Here is a 23,468-nt window from a genome sequence, read left to right on the forward strand (position 1 = left end):
CTCCTAGAAAACCCATCATATGTCTTCCGGAGGTTTAATGCAAATTACTTGTTTGTTCAGGAAGTTCTTAGCAGTGCAACAGGTGATGTTTATATTTATGCGTTAACCTCTATAGTAAACCAGTAACTTATCAAAATATTTTCTGTAAGGCACATTGCATCTCACAGTTGTGGATGAGTAGGTTGCTGTCCTTGGTAAAATTGACCAGGACATGTCAGATAACAACATGACATCGGCAGTATTGTGACAAATGATATCAAACTATACTGCCTTGATCATATGTGTTGCTGAGACGGACCCTAAAAGCGTCTGCCGCCGCACGACCAAGGACATCGAATAACATACCCTTTATCGAACACAAAACATGAACAAGGTAATATAATATTGTGTTCTTTTTCCTATGTCGTTGGGATACTATATATGGCCTCTACTACTAGTCGTGATTTCATGATACATATAATGCAGCTCCTTAAGTATATGATACTTCCACGACGTCAGCTGTTTCACATTGAACATCCACATCTCGCACTTTACGTACTTTGCCCGCGTTTTTGTTACTTTGAGCCAATCTAGATATGTCTGATGCTAGTAGAGAACGCTCATCAATTCAGGACACCTGGTACCACTGCTATTTAGCATGTTTCAGGATGACCGTTGTGTTATGACTTTTTGTTTCACCTTTTTGAACCTGGTAAAGTGTTCATTTACTGTTAATGATATCGATTATTGGACCAGTCCTGTTGGAACTCATATAACATATATTTATGGTCCGCCGTGAACATGGTGAAGTAGAAACGGCTTTTGACTCGCTCAGAGAGTGAATGAACTTCAAGCCAAACTAAAAATCGTCAATGTAAATAATAGGCAGGATATCGTCACGATTTTCGTCTAGCAACATTTCAGGTGTAACCTACAACGTTTGAAGTACCGCATTGTATGCGTAAAATGTGTATAAGCGATCACAGAAGGCCATTAATGGGCACTTTTGGCCCTCGCCTAATATGGAAAATATTACTTGGATATGAGGGCGCTTTCGATCGTTGGGATCGCGTTGTAACATTTTGGCCTGGACTACTTTTAGAGCAACAATAGCGTATCTATATAAAAGAACAGCGTTGAGTATCCGTCCGCAAAACATCAGTTAGATATGAAAAAGAACCAAAAACTTTTATTTCAGTGTTTGTGACCCAATTTTCATGTATGGTAAATTACCTTGTCTTATAATTTCGACCATTTCAAAAAGCAGACTATCCAATCTCTATGAAGTATGAATGTGTTTAGATCATTAATTCATTAATGATTATAAATAATTGTGTATATTACGATCTACATGCAAAATAATCTTTTAAGATACATGGTAATTTACTCCAATAGTGTTGCAACCCACATATGTTGTTATAATCTACGAGCTAAATACGATACGAGTCACATGACCGCTAACTAAACAGTAAATAGCTGTCGTACTTACCATTGGTACGTACTGTATAGTGATTAGAAGCATAAAGCCCTAAACACGATTGGAAGTAATTTTGGAGAATAGGATCTTTTAAATGTTCAAATTTATCAAAAGCGTAAGGTGCAATTTAGCAAGATTACAAATTCGCAATAAGAACAAGTGAAATTGCAAAAAAAGTAGATGACCTTAAATTTGCTGATTAAACAAAAATTTAACAATACCCCATTCTCCAAAACTAGTTTCAATCTTGTTCCTATGTATTAAAGCTTTCAGTGTCGCGACGTGTCTCTCCAATTTAACATATTTGTGAATGTACAAACAAGGTCATCATTCAGAACAGATTGATGTTTGGTTGACTCGTATGTTATTAATTATTACACAGAGCACACTTTGGATGGCCCTCTCCCTGGCGTAGGTCAGTTTTGAGCTGCACTCTGTCAGTATAAACTCCGGCCCTGTAATGTTTGCCTTGCGTTAATGCAAATGAGGGTATTGTCAGGGCCCTTCGACCCCCTTCAACTTTAGCAGTAATTGCTGACCCCTCACTTTTGCAGTGTCATATGACGTCGCCATACATTAACTCTAGGAGAGCACCACGTTGAAAAACTGGGCCTAATACTCAACTCCAGAGGAAGGAATCCTACAGTAAGTATGTGAAATGATAGCTGTGATATTGCAGCGGTGCTGTGGCTTATCGATCGTGCTCAGGGTCAAGGCTCCAAGCCCACAGAACCTGGCGTTGACCATTGCCCCGAGCGTGACCGATATAAAGCCACAGCACCGCTGCGATATCACAGCTAATGAAATGGCTAATGATGTGCTTAGTTTTTGGATGTTGTTTGTTCTAATGGATGTCAGTATCCGCTATGATGATATCACGCGACCCTCTAGTCTGTCGACACCCCACTTTGAGCCTATTTTGTCGGTATGGTCGTTGCCGATCATAAATGTGCAGTTTGCAGTAGATTTTTGCCTGGCAATACCAAAAGTACCACTACTCCCCATGCAGAAAATGCCGCGTCGTTCATAAACGAAGCCACCGGGTCCAGTAGAACTATCGACAGTCGAGTAGCCCTGCTGTCTTGCCAGCGGCTCGATGCAAGTTCCTGTGTTTCCCGAGTGCGTTGCAAAGAGGTCAAAAGAATTTAATTAAGAACAAATTCAGATTGAACTTATCGAAATGTGGTCAGTCGGAAACTGTGATAGAATTCAGCTGCGAATTGTTATAAAGAGAAACTATGAAGTGTATACTATCCTTTACAAGAGGACTAAAGCGGTGGCGCGTAAAGGTTGTGGCCTGCTGGTTAACAGTACCATGACCCCGTTCCACCACATAGGTCGAGGTCAACTTAGACATTGAATCTACATTTCAATAGTTGTTCCTGCGTTGCAAAGGTGGAATCGATGGAACTTACTGTACTGTTCACCTTGTGGGATTGTTTTATATTTGTTTGTAGATAGCACGATTTGCAAGACCACTACTTTTTTCTACACTCTTAGGTGGAAGAATGAGAAGGGGCATTGTATTTTTTAAACGACAAAATTATGAACATATTACGAAAAGTTACAGCAATTGTCCCTGTTAAGGCTGGACTGTTTTCAACCAGATGACTGGTCCATTGAATGACTTACCTGATGATAACTAGTGCAATAAGAGGAAAAAATCTATTTGTATTGTACCCGATATAATTCTGTTGACTTCACAAGATTTTACAGGTGTAGGAAACCAATACAAAGCATCAAAAATAGATGACGCGTACACAGCTTTCAGAAACTACGAAAGGAATTAAACAAGCAAAGAAGCTCGCATACAATGATTACCTCGGTGACGTACATGATCAAATTGTAACATGTAGTAAACGCTTTTGGTCTTTCATAAATAATAGACGTAATTCTCGCTCTTTCCCAACGTGTCTTGTTGCACCATTCGATATGGCTTGGTTGATTGCGATGATGTTCCTGAATGCGGATCTTTAATAAACGAATGTTTAAACAATGTCATTATTACTATTTATGAAGTGACTAACAATTTGATCAACTTAAACCCTAACAAGGCTCTAGGCCCAGATGGGATCCCTGTCAGAGTCATTCGTACTTGTTCACAACAGCTTGCTACCGCTTACATTGATTTTTAACAGGTCACTTCAGACTGGTGTCTTTCCGTCTTTGTTCAAATGAATTAATGTTGTTCCAGTTTCTAAATCTGGCCTTCGTAATGAGGCCGGTAATTGCCGGCCAATCTCACTCCTCCCTATTTTTTGTAACGTTTTTGAAAAAGCTGTCTTTTCCCATATTTGATATGTTAGTTGGTTTGCCCGTTGATCTGTGTATCAAATAAAAAAAATAAAATAAAATATTTATAATCACGTGTAGAATGCACTGGCGGACAATCGGCACGGATTTGTTAGGGGGCGCTCCACTGTTACCAACCTCGTTTCTTACCCAGACCATTTATCCCGAATTATCAATGATCGTGCTCAAGTTGATTCTATATACCTTGATTTCAGCAAAGCGGTGTGTGGCTTATCGATCGTGCTCAAGTCAAGGCTCTACGCCACAGAACCTGGCTTTGACCATTGCCCCAGCGCGATCGATACAAAGCCACAGCACCGCTGCGATTTCATCCCGATGTTAATGACTTTTCCATTGAATGACTTACTTGATGATAACTAGTACAATAAGAGGAAAAAATCTATTTGTATTGTACCCGATATAATTCTGTTGACTTCACAAGATTTTGCCGGTAGAGAACGATACAAAGCATCATGACGCGTTCACAATTTTCAAGGAACTACGAAAGGAATTTAAACAAGCCAAGAAGCTCGCATGCAAGGATTACCTCGGTGACGTACAATGTCAAATTGTAACAACGAGTTAACGCTCTTGGTCTTTCATAAATAATAGACGTAATTCTCGCTCTTTCCCAACGTCCCTTACACATGGCGGGATCATTGCCGTTATGCCATTCCATATGGCTGGGCTGATTACGATGTTGTCCCTGAATAAGGGATCTTTTGTTAACGATTGTTTAAACAATGTCATTATTACTATAATTGATTTAGTGACTAACATTTTGATCAACTGAAACCCTAACAAGCTTCTAGGCCCTGATGGGATCCCCGTCAGAGTCATTCGTACACGTTCACAACAGCTTGCTACCGCTTACGTTGATTTTTAACAAGTCACTTCAGACTGGCGTCTTTCCGTCTTTGTTCAAAGTAGGTAATGATGTTCCGGTTTCTAAATATGGCCTTCGTAATCAGGCCGGTTATTACCGGCAAATCTCACTCCTCCCTACTTTTAGTAAAGTTTTTGAAAAGGCTGTCTTTCCCCACATTTATAATCACATGCAGAATGCACGCATTTGTTAGGGGCGCTCCACTGTTACCAACCTCGTGTTTCACACAGACCATTTATCCAGAGTTATCGATGATCGTGGCCAAGTTGATTATATATACCTTGATCTCAGCAAAGCCTTTGACTCAGTCAAACATAGACTTCTACTGCATTAAGTCTCACACTTTGGCAATCATGGTAACATTTTGAATTGGTTCCAATCATATCACTTCTTGGCCTTTTGGCCAAAGGTCCATATATCTTTCTTTCATGAATTTGGCTTTGTTGTGTGTACCGGTGCTTTACTGTCTGTTCTGTGCTCTTTTGTGTCTATGTTTATAACTAGTGTATAACGAATTTTGACCTAGTGTTATAGATTACGGATGGGTATGATTGAGATTATTTTCATAGAGTGCAGCGTGTGGTCCGGAATAGTCACTTCTCCTCATTGAGTAACGTTGGTTCTGGTGTACCTCAAGGGTCTCAGCACAGTCGCTTGGTGGGCTATTCAGCTCTGGGACTATTCGCCCCATAGACGAGTGTACAGAAGCGAGAAGAAGTGAGGGTTGTTTCTCGCCTCTGTGCACTCGTCTACGGGGCGAATAGTCCCAGAGCTGAATAGCCCACCAAGCGACTGTGGTCTCAGTTAGGTCTGCTTTTGTTTGTTTTCTACGTTAATGATATCAGTTCTTCAGTTTCAAGTTTCATGTAATTGTATGCAGATGACTCAAAACTGTATACGAGGCAAATTTCTAACATCTCGGATTGCGGTTTTTTTCAACAAGACCGTAACCACGTTGAGAGATGGTGCACAACATGGAAACTTAAACTGAATTTCGAAAAATGTATGGTTATTCCCTTTACAAACAAGAAACTCCGATTCCGTATAATTATAGTATTAATGGGGACAATTTATACAGAGTACCATTAGTTAAAGACCTGGGTGTTCTTCTGACCCAAAATCTGAACTATTCTACACATAATATTATATAGGGCTCAGCCCTTTGTGTCGCGCCAGGGGTTAAGATTGGCCACAGTTACGAGTGTAGTTATACATAGCCGCCGCCGAGTAGTATGCATGCATACTACGCGGCCACTTAATATAACTACACTCGCAACTGTGAGATTGGCAATGTTATTTGTATTGATTCATGATAAAATAGAACAAGTCATCGTTGATGACACAGTTCCCGGTTGTCCATTTTGTTATAATCTTTGGTGTCTAGGTAGCTGTGGTCTAGGTAGCTGTGGAATGACATTGATGCAACGGGTGCATCAGGCCTGTGACTTGCATAATACAGTAATCTGAGGAACGTTCAATAAAATTGACCCATCTCTGCCGGTAATGACCATTGAAGGAACTTTTGATTACATCACACATAACGATGCCCTCACTGCCTCTAGTGTCATGATGGCACATACTATACACATGGTTTGGTGGAATTTTAGAAATGGTATGGGATCGGGTATGTTGTTGTAATCAGCCATTTCGGATCATATAATGAAACAAATTAATGTGCACAAGAATGCAGCCATATCACGTTTAATCAAAATCAGTCCATCGAAGGACAATGACCTATGTTTATGTTTCAAAGACATAAAAAATCACACCAAAATTGAAATCAAATGGCTGTCTATTGACCATATGGATCATAGCACAAAATTAGTAGACATGCATATGTATGCCATAGTACTTTATCTTTGTACCAAGTCTCAACAACATTGGATAAGGAATATTTGCATATGATTAAGCCTCAAAGACATGAAGAAATCCAAAACTGACCATCTGGCAGCGATATTGGGGAAAAATGACAATCTGGCAACCATATTGGAACATGTCACGAAGTACATTGACATGTATATGTATGCCATAGTGCATGATCTTTGTGCCAAGTTTGGACAAATCGGTGTAATGACCTTTGAATTAAGCTTCAAAGACATGCAAAATTCCAACAAAATGGCAGTTCTGCAGCCATATTGGCTCCTATCGCAAGGTTAATTGATACATGCATATGTATGCCATAGTGCTTTGCCTTTGTGCCATGTTTGAACAAAATCGGTTCAAGGATGTTTGAGTTAGGCCTATGGTTCAAAGACATGAAAAAATCGCAACAAAATGGCCGCCTCACGCCCATATTGGATCGTATCGCAATATAATTCAACATGCATATGTAGGCCATAGTGTTATGCCTTTGTGCCAAGTTTGAACAGAATCGGTTCAAGGATGTTTGAGTTATGGTTCAAAGACATGAAAAATCGCAAACAAAATGGCCGCCTCACGCCCATATTGGATTGTATCGCAATATAATTCTACATGCATATGTAGGCCATAGTGTTTTGCCTTTGTGCCAAGTTTGAACAGAATCGGTTCAAGGATGTTTGAGTTATGGTTCAAAGACATGAAAAATCGCAAAAATATGACCACCTTGCGGCCATATTGAATCGTATCGCAAAATAAATCGATGTGCATCTGTAGGTCATAGTGCTATGCCTTTGTGCGAAGTTTGAACAAAATTGGTTCAGCAGTGTCTGAGAAACGACTGCGGACGGACGCACGGACGGACGCACGGACGGACGCACGGACGCACGGGACCCAATTTATAAGTCCCCGCCGGACTTCGTCCGCGGGGACTAATTAATTGTTACTTCATATACGTTTGTATGACAACTATGCCCAGTTTCCCTCTGATGAAAGCAGTTCACGTACGTACACGACGTCAAACCCTGCAGCAGTGCAGGTATAGATTTTCTGTAATGTGTACAAATGTTGGACAAAAATTGCCAATTGTGTTAAACAAGGGACGTATTATGCCATCGTTACCATTGCCCACCTTCCACTTGCAAGCTGAAAACTAGAGCGTTCCGTCTAAAAACTGGCAATTTTTGAATCTAGTTATTGACACAGGGGGCGCTTTTCTAAAATTCAATCCCAGCATTCTTTGCGTATGCCCCCGTTCATATGCACGACAGTTTTCTCCCATTTTCTATTTTTTATGCGTGATATTAACGATATTTTGTATCAGCGACAAAGTGGATAATAACACTAACTGGCTAACAAAAGATATATTTTATAAATGGCATGTTATAAAATAATAATTTACACGTTTTGTATTTGTTTATTTACGAGTACTAATAAATAAATAAATAAACAAAAATAAATAAATAAATAAGTAAATAAATAAATAAATAAATAAACCTTGAGAACAGTGACAGAATTCGACAAAACATATATTTATAAATGGCATGTTATAAAATAATAATTTGCACGTTTTGTATTTGTTTATTTACGATACTAATAAAATAAATAAATAAATAAATAAATAAATAAATAAATAAATAAACCTTGAGAACAGTGACAGAATTCGAAGGAGATTTTCAAAATTCAAGCGGTTCGGCGTGAGTGTTCGTAAATGAGGGTTGGGCTTGACACAGATGAAGTGTCTTTGTTAGGCCAATGGATGTACAGTAGACTCAAAGTATTTGATTGTCTATACTCGGTGTCAGGTAGGAGCGACAAGATAGTAATATCGTGTAATATAGGGAAGGAAAGAAAGTAATTGCAAAGTGACGAGAGACAGGCAACTAACACTTTTCATAATCATTTAATCACAGCTCGAAGATGACTGAAAACACACTGTCAGATAACATTCCCAAAGCCGTGCTGTGGTCGGCTCCAAGATGCATAACAACGGCGTTTGACAGATCGATAAGAGCACACGGCGACATCAAGGTGTACCATGAAGTATATAGCAATGCAGCCTACATCGGTGAGGAACGATTCTTTCCTCATTTCAAAGATAGTGACGTGGTTCCTGGCTGGAAGTTCAGCGACGTTAAGCAGCTTTTTGAGGCTTCTCTAACAGGTTCCCGGGGCGTCTTTGCTAAAGAGCACGCACATTGTATTCAAGAGCATAGACGAAGCGACGCCCTGCCTGATGGTTACCGCCTTACATTCCTGATACTTAAGCCAGAAAAGTCTGTCACATCATTTTAAAAATTGCTCACCAAACCTAACAAGCCTGTTCGTTGGTCAAAGATATATCCAGAAGAAGCTGCTTTCCGTCAAATGTGGGAATTATATCAGTACACTAGAGACACGAAGGGCGACACACCTTCGATAATCGATGCTGATGATCTGTTGAATGAACCCGCCCTTCTGATTAAGAAATATTGTAATTATGTGGGATTCGAATTCAAGGAAAGCATACTACACTGGTCGCGTCGAAGACTGGACTTGGGAAGGCAACATGTATGACACAGTTTTAAAAAGTACAGGCTTCAACAAACTCGCGGAAAAAGAAACAACAGAGCCTGACGTATCATCTTTTCCAGAGTACATCCAAGATTTAATTCGAGATGCCCAACCCTACTATGAAGAGATGTACAGGCTGCGTACAAAGCCTTGAATAAAAGTCATCGTTGATGACTAGTACCCACTTGTTAATGAGTAATTTGATCTCAATTCCTCTACATTAATTGGGTCTGTGATTACAAATACTTCGCTACAGATGGGACTTAATGGCCGAGAAAGAAGCCCATGATGCTGTAAACGTAAAACCAATCTCGGCTGCCCCCTAATTACAAAAAGGCCATTAAATGAATTAATTAATAATTAACAGAGCATCCTATTATAACACTGACAAATTATCACCTTTACCATATTTCATAGAGTTTTATGCAGTGCTTCTGAAATTAACATAATTACGCAAACATCATGAAAGACTTTTGCCTGAAATTGCAATCGTCACACTTCCCTTCTTTAACAAAATCGTCCTGATTTTGAAATAAAGACCTCAGTTTTTTCAATTGTATCATTCGTTCTTAAAATAAGATAACAAAATATTTAAAAGCTTATTATTAAATATAAAATACAGTAAAACAGAGGTAAAATGACAGAATATGTAAAAATCTGAACTATACTATCACCAAAATAATTGAAATTTGGAAATAAAATCTCTATCTTTATAACTCTTCAAAATCTGAAAAAAATTGAAACTCTAAAAGTACGTGAAATGGTAAAAGTACGAATTCTACCCTTGAACCCCCAAAAGGATCAACAAACATAAAAATAAAACACTCTCTTTTTAAACGAGGAGTACCATAATTAAAACAGAATCTATATATACTGCTAACACCCATAACACAATGTTTAACATTACCGACTCATTTTTCTTCTTACTCAAAAAAAAAAGAAAAAGAAAAATGAAGGTATCAAAACACAGAAAGAGGCGCTTGCAGTGTATTTACAATTACACGTTAAATAAAACATTCTTCAAAATCACTTAAAAAGTATTGTTTCTTTCGTTGCAAATATACGCTACCAATGAAATGGCACATTCGAGTATTGACACATTTTAACGGCGATTTATATTACAGGGTCAATTTACAATATGGTCTTCTTGATTCGACTTTGTTAGGAAATATATTCTTGTATTTCGTCATTATTAGTGCAGTGTCTTACTATAGATACTCAGATAGCATTCCTTGTGAACTAAGCTTTGAGGCACCGCTTCCTATCACTGTTTATTTTACCAACCAGAGATTCCATCTGATAAGACAATGTGTCTAATCCATCATTTGACTTTTCATGACTCATAGACACTTTTCCAGCCAAAAGTGCTTTATCTACGGGAACCTTGCCTTCCCAAGGCAGAGACATTTTCAATCTCATCAGAGATACTTCAGGTCACTAGACTCTGTGCTCGGTCTCTCACACAAGTTTTATGACCACTTTATTAACCACTGTCTATTATTAGTATAGAAATAAAGTAGTCATCTATAGTATTAGACGACTTCGTCTCCCGACCGCTTTCTCAGACCTGGTTATATACAACACAGACTTTTTCCATCTCGAATGATAAAACATTCCCTTCGCCTAACAATTCTATTATAAGTTGTCTCACCTTTAAATTCGTGGAATTGTCTTGAAGCTGATGCCACACTCTCTCTCTCTCTCTCTCTCTCTCTCTCTCTCTCTCTCTCTCTCTCTCTCTCTCTCTCTCTCTCTCTCTCTCTCTCTCTCTCCGCAAACATTTAAACATCAGGCTGCTCTTGATGTTCGGAAGTATCGATATCAAAACCAGCAAACTATTATATCATCACTTTACCGTGGTCAAAAATACTTCGTTAAGTTACCCGCCATCTTCTGTTTTCAGCCACTTCGGGTGATGACATCAGTGCGTTGTTGTATGGACATCATTCCGTCTTTTTTGGTGAGCAAGTCATTCTGAAATACCGTATGTACTGTGCCCGGATAGTTTCTTCGATTTCTTACGACTTTTGTGTAGTTGCCCGGATTCTCTACCACATGTTGCAACCGTTTGTTTTACGGTTGACCACTTCTCTCAGGTCAGGGAATAAGCTTGAAAAGAGGTACCAACAGGATACTACTACATGGGGACGCCGTAAAGTTCAAGTGGTTGAACTTTATTGATACACAGTCGGATCGGACCAACGAAAAGTCTGCCGAGGCCAGGGATGCCTAGACTGACAAAAATCTAAACCTCCCCCTTAAAGTCAAAAGTCTAAAGTCTAGAGTCCAAAAGCCTCCGAAAGTCTACAAAAAGCCTTTGAAAGTCCCCGAAAGTCCACCTATACACATCAAAACTTCACAGTAATAGACATACAGTGCGTTTTCACCAAGGTACCGCAACTCTGCGTATGAGACGGACACAATCCACGTACAAACTAACGATACTGGTATCGAGGCACATTTCAGAGCCACCGACTCATTGATTAATTACAGTAAACCAGCATGGGGCAGCCGCTCTGTCTAGACTGAGAGATACACTTGATCTACATTGTATTGCTTTTTAGTTAGTTTCTGTTGAGAATACCTTCACCTCTTGAACTCTTAGCTGAAATTGTAAAAGAAACAGTTACATTGTAGATCAAGTCTAGTCAACTGTTTATCTCTCAGTCCAGACAGCGGCTGCCCCATGCTGGTTTACTTTAACTAATCGACGAGTCGGTGACTTTGAAATGTGTCCGTGATACCCAAGCTAATCGTGTGTTTTGTACGTGGATTGTAAACGTCTCAAACGCTGAGTTGCGGTACTTAGGTGAAATGCACTGTATTTAAAGGCGTATCTGAACATGTGAAACACAACACTAGAAGTAAACGTACATTGGCTGAAAAATATGAACTTCTTGACTAGATATGAAATGAAATCCCAAATACTTGATTGGGAGAATAGCCTATCGTTGTCACAACTTATTGTTTTAGCTTAAGTTTCCATTCGAGTTCCAGTATCATGGTCAATATCAGTAAACACCTTTTGTCCGTACTGAATGAAAAACACAGCTGTTGGTTGTTTTCCAGTTTCTATAATTGACCGACCGGTAGCTGCATTGTATGTTCATTAACACATTGGCAATGATACTTGAGTTAATAAGATAAGTACCGGTTTGTTACTTGAGTTAATCAAAGGAAGAGATTCCATGTTTGAGCGACTACAATTGTTGTATTCCCACCCACCTAGTTGAATGTTCGTCATGGAAATAACAGCATTATACATCTACCGTGAGTATGGTTTTGTGCATTTGTGCAGATGTCCACAGTCCATACTTCTGTACAATATAGCAGAATAGGTATTATCGTGGAATCAAACATCTGTAATAGAACCTTACTTTGAATATTTGAGTCTGTAAAAAGTAACTGTCTTAATTTAAAACATGCCTTCATAGCTCTGGTTACTTTGTTTTGGTGTTTGATATGGCCACTGCAATGCATTGTTGGAAAAGGTCTATTGGATATGATACTCCATTACTTTGATGACATATACGATGTCAGTTTAAGCTGTACAAATATAAGAGTAGATTGCTTTGTAACTAGAGCCTGAGTATTTTTTCAGCACAACAAAAGGTGTCTTCATACGAAAGAATTGAGAGTTTCCGATCATTATTTATAAAGTTAGATACAAAACAAAACGTTTTTTAGAGTCTTTGACTCTATTTAAACGCATTCTTTAAGATTTTGGATATTCCATCAAGTGCTCATAAGCTCTCGCAGCAAGAGCTAATTGCAATAGGCATTATTCGTTGCCGTGTCCATTGCCTATGCCCAGATGCTTTACTGTCTTTCTGTGGTCATGAATTTTTTCTGGAATCTGGAAGAAGTCATGAATGTGTATGCATTATGTCTGTCTTTATCATTTATATTTGCATGAATATGTATGCTGTATAGTAAATAGCCGCACATACCATGTCTGTGTACTGTGTAGAGAGTGGGAACACAAACCTTAACTAATCTATCAATAAGTTCCTTGAAATGAACATTTTGATAGACATGTAATGGTCATTTGGACTAGGTTAATGCTATGCATACCCTTACCTTATCAGACAAAGGACACCTTAGAAGAAGCGCCCTCCCCTAGAGTGGGTCAGTTGTGAGTTGTACGTTGTCAGTTGTAAACTCATGCAATGCTTGCCTCGCGGTATTCAAATGAAGGTGTTGGCTTCTCCTTACTATCCCTGTTGGCCTCTGACTTTTGCAGAGTCATATCTATGACGTCGAAAGAGATTAACGCCATTAGGACACCATATTGAAATACTGGGCCTGATTCTGAGCTCAAAGGAAAGGAAGCATCATACGGTAAGTATATGTAATAAACATGTTACACACAGTCCGCATTTTAGAAAGATGTGTGTTCAATTGCCACCAAAGTCGATCGTGATGATGTCACGAGGCTCTAGTCTGTCCACTGGCGAACAGGACATATAGTCTAAAATATGATATTATTTTCGTAATTATTGAATCCAATGGACGCCCTGGCCGGCCACCTATGCTAAATGAAGCCAATGAGGCAACAATAGTAGAACTGTCTAATAGTCGAGAGGTCCTGCTGACTTTTGTTATCCTCAAGGTATGGGAAAAAGTATAGTAGCATACTGTTCAATACACGTAGGAAAACCAAACCCCTAGCCCTTAGAGTTGATAAGATACAAGAAAGTATATCAAAGGTCATTTAATACGGTGGTTTCAATCGGGTTCGAACTCACAACGTACGGTACCCAGTCTCCTAGTGGAGAAGTCACAGTCAGAACCTCTTGGCCAAATCCCCAATCTCAAAAAGATTGGTTCAATAGCCGAGCTAAGTTGTTACAATTTTTGTGACTGCGACCCTCTCCACAGGCTGTAGAGTTCGCGAAGCACTCACGCTCTAATGCTCACTATTACACATCGCACATAAACTTTATCGAAGCGAAGCAATGAATACATCGCATTTTGGAAAACATGTTTGATCCCTTATTGGTCAATATCCAACAAATACCAAACCTCTGGTCCTTGTGCTGAGATATATGAAAGTAGGTCAAAGGTCGTTTAAAGTTATTTGAAAGATTTTCATGGTTGGATACTTGTTAAATACACTAAAAGAAAACTAAACTCATAGCAGTTTTTGTTGCAGAGATATCAAAAAGGGCATCAAAGGTCATTTAAGGTCATATTTAATTTGTTAGACAAAGTTTGACGCAATACTTGTGCATTGTAGCTTAAATGTTATATTGGTTCCAGTGAAGAAGATTAGTTAATAGTATATCAGGGTTGTAGTAAGTTCCCCATAATAAAACAATTTTGCCGCCAACTACGTTGAAACGCCATTCACAAATTTGCAAGCACTCTGGCAAATGATTATATTAGCGAAATTTCAGTTTAAATGGCACGTTAGTTCTGGAGAAGATTTTTAGCGATTAGAAGTTTTCAAAAATCCCATTTTGCGGCTAAAGTCACGTTGCCGCTCACGATTTGATTTCTTGATTTCTTTATTATTCAAGGTCAAAATGAGTGAAAATGACCACACTTTTCCACGGGCTATCCTATGGACGGTACAAAAGGGTATGTCAACAGTATTTGAAAGATCCATACGGGCTCTAGGTGATATCAAAGTTTATCACGGAAGTTACGCCAGAGCTGCATATTTTGGAGAAGAAAGGTGCTTCCCACACTTTATGGATAGACAAGTTCAACCCGGTTTGAAGTTCAGTGACATAAAAGAGATCCTTCAGGGACCGGCGGTTGGATATCGGGGTGTCTTCATGAAAGACCACGCATATCGTATAGGGGCAACTGGAAGATACGATGCTTTACCCGAAGGATTTGCACATTCATTCCTCATACGCCAACCTATCAAATCTATCATTTCATTTTACAAGACCTATATAGATGCTTATGGTTGGGACAGTCCACTCCTTGTATCTGAGATCAGCTTTCGCGGAATGTGGGACTTATACAAATACATCAGAGATGTCAAAGGTCAAACACCATTGATCATCGACGCTGATGATTTAATCGCCGATCCAGCTGGCATAATGAAGAAGTACTGTGAGGCTGTTGGATTTGAATTCAGAGAAAGCATGTTACACTGGGAGCCTGGTCCTGTCGATGGATGGCTATGGGAAGATATATGGTACCGAAGGGTGTCGACAAGCAAAGGTTTTTTGAAGCCATCTGAATTAGAATCAAGTCGGCCGGATGACAAGCTCTCTGACTTGCCTGAAGTGATTCAAGAAGCGGTACGAGATTCTCAACCCTGCTATGAGGAAATGTACAAGTTGAGAATGCTACCATGATTCTATCAGTATATCGATTGATGAAGTAGGGGGAGACATTTCCGTTCTATATTGCTGGTCTGACAGCTTTCATATTCGGTATCTCTCTTTAAAGGAATATCCCCATAGAGCCTTATCAAAAATAAGTGCAAATTCACAATTTTCAAAAATTTATTTTCCTTATTTTATCTTCCTTTTTTTTGAAATCCAATTGCACTCGTATTAACTTTGTATGACGCTAGGATTATCGAATTCGAATATGCGAATATTTTCGTCTAAGTTTCTCACTTCTGGTAATAACGTTGTTTTCTCCGTATAACTGGTCTTACAGCTTTGAAATTCAATGTGCAGGGTTGCCCTCATTCAATTTTATATATAATAGTCCAAACAAAGGGCTATGTGCCAGAATGTAGAGGTGCACGTTTGAACAAACCTTGTTAAGATCACTCCAAGAATTCTGTATGCCGAATTGTATAGCAATCGGACGAGTGAATTCTGAAGTGTAGATTGTTTTACCAAAACGGCCAAATGGCCCCAATGTACAGTACTGCAAAATGAGAATGGATTATAATAGGTATATGATTGCTTCTTTCAAGCGAATAAATGGTTATCGACATTTCAATAAGCGATGAGACATTTGCGGGTCAAATGAATTACTAGGAACTAAAGGAAACCGGAAAACAAAATCAAAATAATCGTCTATTTTTAAAAGTTGGTGCTGGTTTTGAAAAATAACAGACCAACACTGACTGAAAGACATTAAATTCAATTTACTTCTCTCAATGATTCTGTGGTTGAAGTAATTTAATATTGTACTTCGAATACTTATCATATAATTCATAATTCACTATTTGAATGGTCAATAAAACTGAGTTATTGTTTAAAATATCTCGCGTAGTTTTCTACAGAGGTATCATAAAAGAAGGATATTGTAGTTGCCATCAAACTTCTTCCCCATAATCTCATGGTTAATTAAAGTTACACATTGCTTGTTAGATTTGCAGGTAGTTTTACGCATAAAATTCAAGAAGCCCTGCACTACACACACACTCATACTTTGCCTTTTCCGAGCTTCAGTTCACAGAGTGCACACTTGTTGATCAAGGTGAGTGGTCTATGAATTGTTTTCGAATTCGCAGGATAAGGTCGTTTGCAATTGTCAATATCAAGAAAGGCGCAAGTTACAAAATTAATTTCTGCACGATATCAAAGACAGTTACACGTTAATAAATAGGTTAGGATGTACCTCGAGGATTGTTACTAGGACTCTAACTTTTTGCCTGTACGCTTCTGGTCTACCACTTCTATAACATCCGTTTTGTCCAGTTGTGCAAAATCTAAATTTTCATGTTCCCAAATTTAGTGTTCACAAAGCTTATAGTGGCCGTATCGGCAAACTTTAGGTCATGCTTTATTTTATTTTATCGAAAAGTTGATTTACATATTCACCTCTGAAGACTTAATATATGATTATAAAAGAGAATGCTTTAAATTGTGTAATCGTGGGCAAAACCTTTTGCTTCGCTTTGCCTATAATGCTGGATGCATATGTCTCTTTTCCATCAAAGTCAACCAAGACTAAAAAGAACTTTTTCAATACCCCGAACTAGCATCGAAAGCGGTACAATTTGTGTGGCCTATGTTATTGGAGAATTTTAACAAATATCTTGTCAAATTGACTTTTAATGTGGTTTACAATGGTAGTAAACGTTTAGAAACCTGTATGTTATAGTTAAGAGTAGACTGAGCTTCGGAACACATTATCGTCCGTTCATGGTAGAAATAGTTTACTAGGTCAAATTGGTAAATGATCCGTAAAAAAATTCTCAACTGTATAGATTCCTTACACAACGCGAATTTTCTTTTAAGCTTGTATTGCCCTGGCTTGTATCAGGCTACGTGAAGTCAAATTTTCAATTCCAACTAAGTGCCTAAGCCTCGAGACAAAGTCACATGAAATTCCATGGGATTGATGAACCTTTCTGCTTGTAACACACGCTAAGCATAGATTTTTCTTCTTAAATTTATTCTGTTATTAACATTATGATATATCTGATCTAATCATTTACCCAACACCCTCCTGAATTTTGGGTACACGATCTTAAGTCAAACTTTCTCTATCAAATGCTTTGCAATGAAAGAATCAAGTTTATTTGTGTATAAAATTACTCCCACGGAAGCTCTTTATGCGTAATTGATAAATTCAAAATTTTAAATTCTCAGAGTCGATATGACCCAAAGGAGTGGTAATATTCCAAAGGTTGTACTATGGACTATGCCCCGAGCAGTAGCAACAGCGTTTGAGCGATCCATTCGAGCTCTTGGTGATATCAAGGTATATCATGAAGTTTACGGCATGGCAGCGTACTTTGGGGAAGAGCGGTACTTTCCTCACTTTTTGGACAGGCCAGTCCAGCCTGGTTGTAAGTTCAACGATATAAAACAGATGCTTGAGAACGAGGATAAAGGATGTCGAGGTATCTTTCTGAAAGACCTCGCCTACCGTATAGCAGACACCGGCAGATATGACGCCCTACCTGAAGGTTTCCAACATACCTTCCTCATACGCCCGCCAATGAAATCGGTCCCTTCCTTTTACAAGAACTTTGCAAAGGCCTATGGTCCCGAAAAGAGACCGATCTCAAGTGAAGTCGGTTTCCGTGAAATGTGGGAGTTGTATCAATACATCAGAGATCACAAAGGCCAAACACCCTTGGTCATTGATTCAGATGATTTGCTCAGTGACCCAGCTACCATAATGAAGAAATACTGCGAGGCTGTTGGATTTGAGTTCAGAGAAAGCATGTTACAATGGGAGCCTGGTCTTGTCGATGGCTGGCATTGGGAAGAAGAATGGTACGGAACAGTATCAAGCAGTTCCTGTTTTAAGAGACCGATTGATGTTAGGTCAAGCGATACCGAGAAAGATGAATCTTCTTTACCCGTTTTCATCCGAAAAGCCATTCAAGATGCTGAGCCCTACCATGAAAAGTTATACAACTTAAGATTAAAACCCTGAGCCAAAAAGGCATTACAACTTCAATTTAAAAAAAAATAAATGAATTAATTTCCCTAGTTCATTACACGTTTCGTTGAAAGTGAACGTATTTAATGATCTTATCGTTCAATACATTGTATTTATTTTATGTTCTCTGCATGTGCTTTTGTGAAAGGTTAATAGGCGTTGCGATATTTGTATTTTTCTTCACTTCGATGACCTTTGTAGAATCATTCTGACATGTGCAAGATGTCTTTAAATATAACAAATATTAGCGTATATTTAAATATGTCAGATGGATCGCGTTGTGGCCTGAACTACTTTTAGAGCATCAATAATGTATTTATATAAAAGAACAGAGCAGAGTATACGTCTGCAAAACATCAATTTAATATATATTAAACAACACTATGTTTCAGTGTCCTGTGACCCCGATTTTCATGTATGGTAAATTACCTTCTCTAATAGTTTTCGATCGACCATTTCAAAAAAGGCAGACTATTCGATCTTATAAGCACGAGTCGTTTTTATATCATTAATGATTGTAAGTAATATGCATATTACCATCTATAATAAAAATAATCTTTTAAGATACATGGTAGTTTACTCAAATGGTGTTACAACGCGAAAATGTTGTTGTAATCTACGATTTTAATACGATACGAGTCACATGACCGCCAACTGTACAGTAAATAGCTGTCGTACTTACCATTGGTATGTAATGTATAGTGATCAGAGCATAAAGCCCTAAACACTATGGATTAATTTTAGAGATAGGACTCTTTTAATTGTTCAAATTTTCAAAAGCGTTAGGGTGCTTTCTGGTAGGTTTTCAGTGAAAATTAAGAAAACAAACACAATGTTAACACTATTACTAATAAAAGTATTATTTTTCCAAAAGAAACCAAATAAAAAGTGCGCTTATGTTAATACACTTTTGTTTTTGTCTGTTTGTTTTTTACTGGCTGGCTGGTAGGTGTTTCAAAAATCCAAGGACGGCAAACAAAGAACAATCTTTAAACGGCGTAGATGGAATTTTGCAATATTACAAATTAGCAATGAGAACAAGTAAATTACAATAAAAGAAAAAAAGAAAAGTAGATGAGCTTAAATTTTGCTGAATAAATAAACATTGCTACAATATCCTATTCACCCAAATAAGTTTCAATCTTGTTCCTTTGTATCAAAGTTTTGTCGCGACGTGTCTCTCCAATTGAACATTTCTTATATGTACAAGGTCATTCAGAGTAGGTTGATGTTTGGCAGACACATAGGTTAGGCCAAAGTAATCAAATTCTTTGTTTGCGTCCCCGCCCGCTTAGGTTTTAAAATTTTCATGAAAAACACACACAGTGTATTTGAATAGGAAATTTTAGGACATAAACGCTAGCTTTTCAGAACTAAAATTTGTTACAATTTTTATTCGCTGCAATCAAATTACATTGTGTTAATTTCCTTGTGTGTGTTTTTCAGCCGCTTAGACGCGTACCTTTTCCCATTTAGAGTGGACGCAAAACAAAGAATTTAATTACTTGGCCTTATTATAACAATCACACTTTGGATGTTGCCCCCTCTCCCTGGCTAAGGTCAGTTGTGAGCTGCACGCTGTCAGTATAAACTCCAGCCCTGTCATGTTTGCCTTGCGTTATTCAAATGAGGGCATCGCCAAGGCATTGTCCTACCTTCGACTTTAGCAATAAGTGCTGACCTCTAACTTTTGCAGGTCACATATATATGACGTCGCCATAAATTAACTCAAGGAGGGCACTATTAGTGGGCCTAATACTCAACTCTAAAGAAAAGAATCCTACGGTAAGTTAGTCTAATCCCTATATACGAAGTATTTTTGCCTTCGGAGATTTTTGGCCTTCGCCCATACTCCAAAAGGGATTTGGCTAACAGCAAGTATATAAAATGACTAAGTTATACATGATGGGCTTGGTTTTTGGATGTTGTTTGTTCTGATGTATGTCAGTATCGGCCATGATGATATCACGTGACCCTCTAGTCTGTCGACAGCACCCTTTCGAACTCATTTGTTTGTATGGTCGTTGCCGATCGTAGATTTGCAGTGTGCAGTAGATTTTTGCCTGGCAATACCGAAATGGACCGTACAGAGAATACTATAAGGTCCTTGGCTCTCGAGTCAGTCGCTTTATGATGATGTAGGATTTCAACTAGACTCTCAGACTTCAATAGTGTCACTTCCACAAACAAATGCTAATAACAGTAGATGGATGTTGTGATAACATAACTGCACAACCGATACGGCAGTCTGACCCCTACACCATTGGACACACTAGCAATATCTCTTCAGTGCTACAGGTGTCATTGGTTGGGTTGATGTGTGCTTCGTGAACCTACTGCTCTCGGCAAACATTGTGAGTATTCGCACCAAAACAAATGCATAGCGAGAGCAACGCCTGACATGCCTTGGTTTAGGTTAACGCGCCGCGTAACTACAAAGAAATATTCAAAATGTGTATATAAATTGGTATAATTATATTCTTCGGCCCAAATCCTTTCCTTTGGCCATTTTCATTCTATAATATTGTAGTATATTGTCTATATGTATTAATGATAACTTAAGATTTGATCCGATTTGGTGAAAATTTCGTGAATTGACTCATTACACAAAATAGGACCGGAAAGTAGTCTAGAATATATACAACTGGATAAACGTGAAAGCTGCACAGAAAGGAACAGCTATTATTTTATATATAGAAATGTTAAGAGACAGAATCAGAACACATAGATTCTTTATTTTTTACTGAACATAATACATAACATATACAAGATTTGCCATTTTTAAGGCTGATGTTAACATGTTGTTATCGAGTAAAATATGTCAATAAGAGACCAAATTAAATCGCGTTTCTCCAAAACATCATTCTTAAGGCTGTCTCTTTAACCTTCAGCTATTTGTCATGTTTTAGTTCTGTTGAAATGTGTAGTTGTCAGGTCAGGTCATTACATTAATCTGATTATCCTAATCGTGGCATTGATTGCAAAGTTAGATGTCTTTTGCATAATTCAGCTGACAGCATAATGTGGTATGTACTGAAGTGGAGAAAGTAAAGCACGGGACATAACATATATTTAGGCTCCTCGTCACATCAGTATGACATTTGACTCGCTCAGACATACTGCGGCATATATACAGAGGTATATATACAGTGGTCACGTCTTATATAACCATTCTAAAGTGCATTATATATACATAAGACACCATCAAAATGTTTGCCAAGTAAAATGTTAACATGTAAGCGACAGTTGAAGTGCCCGTGTTGTTAACGAGTTAGATATATCAAGAAAGATACTAAAGTAAATAATAATCAGACGCGTTTCTCCAAATATGGGCAGCCGGATTTGATCGAGAGGAAGTGAACTTAACCACAATTCTCCATGATCAGTACACACAGAAATCACCCATTGAACTGAAGCAAATATCTTCTGTATACAGAACTGTTTCGTCCACACTTTAAAATTCTGACAACATTTTTTTGATAATCATAACTTTCTTATTTCCCACTGTGAATAATGAGGAGATCAATCCCTTTTCCATGGAGGAGATAGCAATTTTGTGATTTTGTGAATAGATTAACTTTCAAGGAAACTAAAGGAATAAATGGCATCTGTGTTGTCAAAAGAAAGGGTATTGATGTTTTTTCAGCGTTCATGACAAAGGAATCATGCATGACTAACAGGTGACAAGCTTATAATTTCAACCACCGAGAAACATGTACCACTTTCATCGCACACTTTTACACAGATTGCATAATTGCTATAAATAATTAAGCTATCTTTTATCCAAGATTTACCTTAAAAAACCTATGAATACGATGGATGTAAGGCCTCCATTGGCGAGCAAGCATTTTAATTTAGTCGAAAAGGTAAGAGTGTTACATTCTTTCTAACGTACATTTAGCTACAAAGCAATGCGGCATCATCCTCAAACTAATCGGGGCCAAAAACAGCAAAACCTTGCATGCTCAAGACTCTTTTACTCCAGTGTAATTTAGGGTCAGTGACCCTGAGTGACCCCATGTCAATAAAAAGGGCAGAAAATTGTTTTTGTTACAATGTTTTTGTGCCCTGTCTGAACTTTTTCAAATATCGGTGGATCCTTTGTGGAGACTAGTTAGTTCATTGCCATACGTAGTACAATGGTGATTCCATAGTACGCAAGGATATTCGTACCTGAGTTTGAGTTTTCCGACATGTTGAAACTCTTGTTAAACTTGAGATTAATATGTGAAAGATGCGTGATAAAAACTCTTTCATACCCCTACGGATGTGTAAAGTGAGGCGAGGGGTTAGCGTCAGAAGATGTTGTCCATCTCAAGGAAGCACTAGCGAGTACTCGGCCGTGTGAGGGCGTTTTTGGGTACACCCCGGGAAATCATAAAGGGTCCGGCGAAGTGGACACCGGCGGAATGGACAAAAAGTTCCGAAAATGGTCGAACTTTCCCGTTGTTTTTCTCTGGAATTCAATAAATAAACTTTCTTTGCAGATTTAGCCTATATTCAATAATATAATTGACTTTTCTTCGACATACAGCCACCTGGCAGGTCACGTTTTGGATGATAAGTCACAGTCCCTCCCTCCACACACCAATTGGGAAACGTCTATTGTTTTAACGTGTGAAGTACCGGATTAGGTATTGTATCCGTATTTCATACCCATTTTCGTCGCGTTTTTCTTTCGAACATTTATTACAAAGAACCACTCATATTTACTCTCATATGTGAATCCTGCGTAAACCATTTCAAATAAATGAACAATCCATTAGGTTTTGGACATGTATCACATGAAATGTGGTGTTTATTTTGGTGTGGGGTGGATTGTATTCTAACCGAAATGAAGCCCTACAATTACAAACACAGACATCTTATCAAACAATATGGCGCATCGTAACAATAATAAAATTGTAAATGAGTTTGAGTTTTCCGACAGACAGAAATTCTTGTTTGACTTGAGATTAACATGTGAAAGATACGTGATAAAACTGTTTGATACTCCTACAGATGTGTAAAGTGAGTTGAGGAGTTAGTAGCGTCAGAAAATGTTGTCCCTCTCAAGGAAGCAGAGGCGAATACTCGGAAACGTGAGGGCGTTGTGGGTACCCC

General features: G+C 38.4%; 2 protein-coding genes and 1 long non-coding RNA gene across 3 annotated transcripts; all 3 read left to right on the top strand.

The window, feature by feature from the left end:
* Positions 1-1,861: 1,861 nt before the first annotated feature.
* Positions 1,862-10,581, top strand: LOC139148221 (uncharacterized). Its single transcript, XR_011555898.1, has 2 exons — positions 1,862-2,101; positions 8,405-10,581. It is a non-coding gene; the product is annotated as an uncharacterized lncRNA (long non-coding RNA).
* A 3,991-nt stretch (positions 10,582-14,572) lies between these two features.
* LOC139148578 (uncharacterized) lies at positions 14,573-15,361 on the top strand. Its single transcript, XM_070720062.1, has one exon. The coding sequence runs from the start codon at positions 14,573-14,575 to the stop codon at positions 15,359-15,361; it is 789 nt and encodes a 262-aa protein (XP_070576163.1).
* A 2,209-nt stretch (positions 15,362-17,570) lies between these two features.
* LOC139148579 (uncharacterized) lies at positions 17,571-18,359 on the top strand. Its single transcript, XM_070720063.1, has one exon. The coding sequence runs from the start codon at positions 17,571-17,573 to the stop codon at positions 18,357-18,359; it is 789 nt and encodes a 262-aa protein (XP_070576164.1).
* Positions 18,360-23,468: the final 5,109 nt, after the last annotated feature.

Source organism: Ptychodera flava, chromosome 13 (genome assembly GCF_041260155.1).
Source record: "Ptychodera flava strain L36383 chromosome 13, AS_Pfla_20210202, whole genome shotgun sequence".
NCBI lineage: Eukaryota > Metazoa > Hemichordata > Enteropneusta > Ptychoderidae > Ptychodera > Ptychodera flava.

What these genes read in the sequence shown, in the direction of transcription:
- LOC139148578 (XM_070720062.1), top strand. Translation starts at nt 14,573, where the DNA reads ATGAGTGAAAATGACCACACTTTTCCACGGGCTATCCTATGGACGGTA.
- LOC139148579 (XM_070720063.1), top strand. Translation starts at nt 17,571, where the DNA reads ATGACCCAAAGGAGTGGTAATATTCCAAAGGTTGTACTATGGACTATG.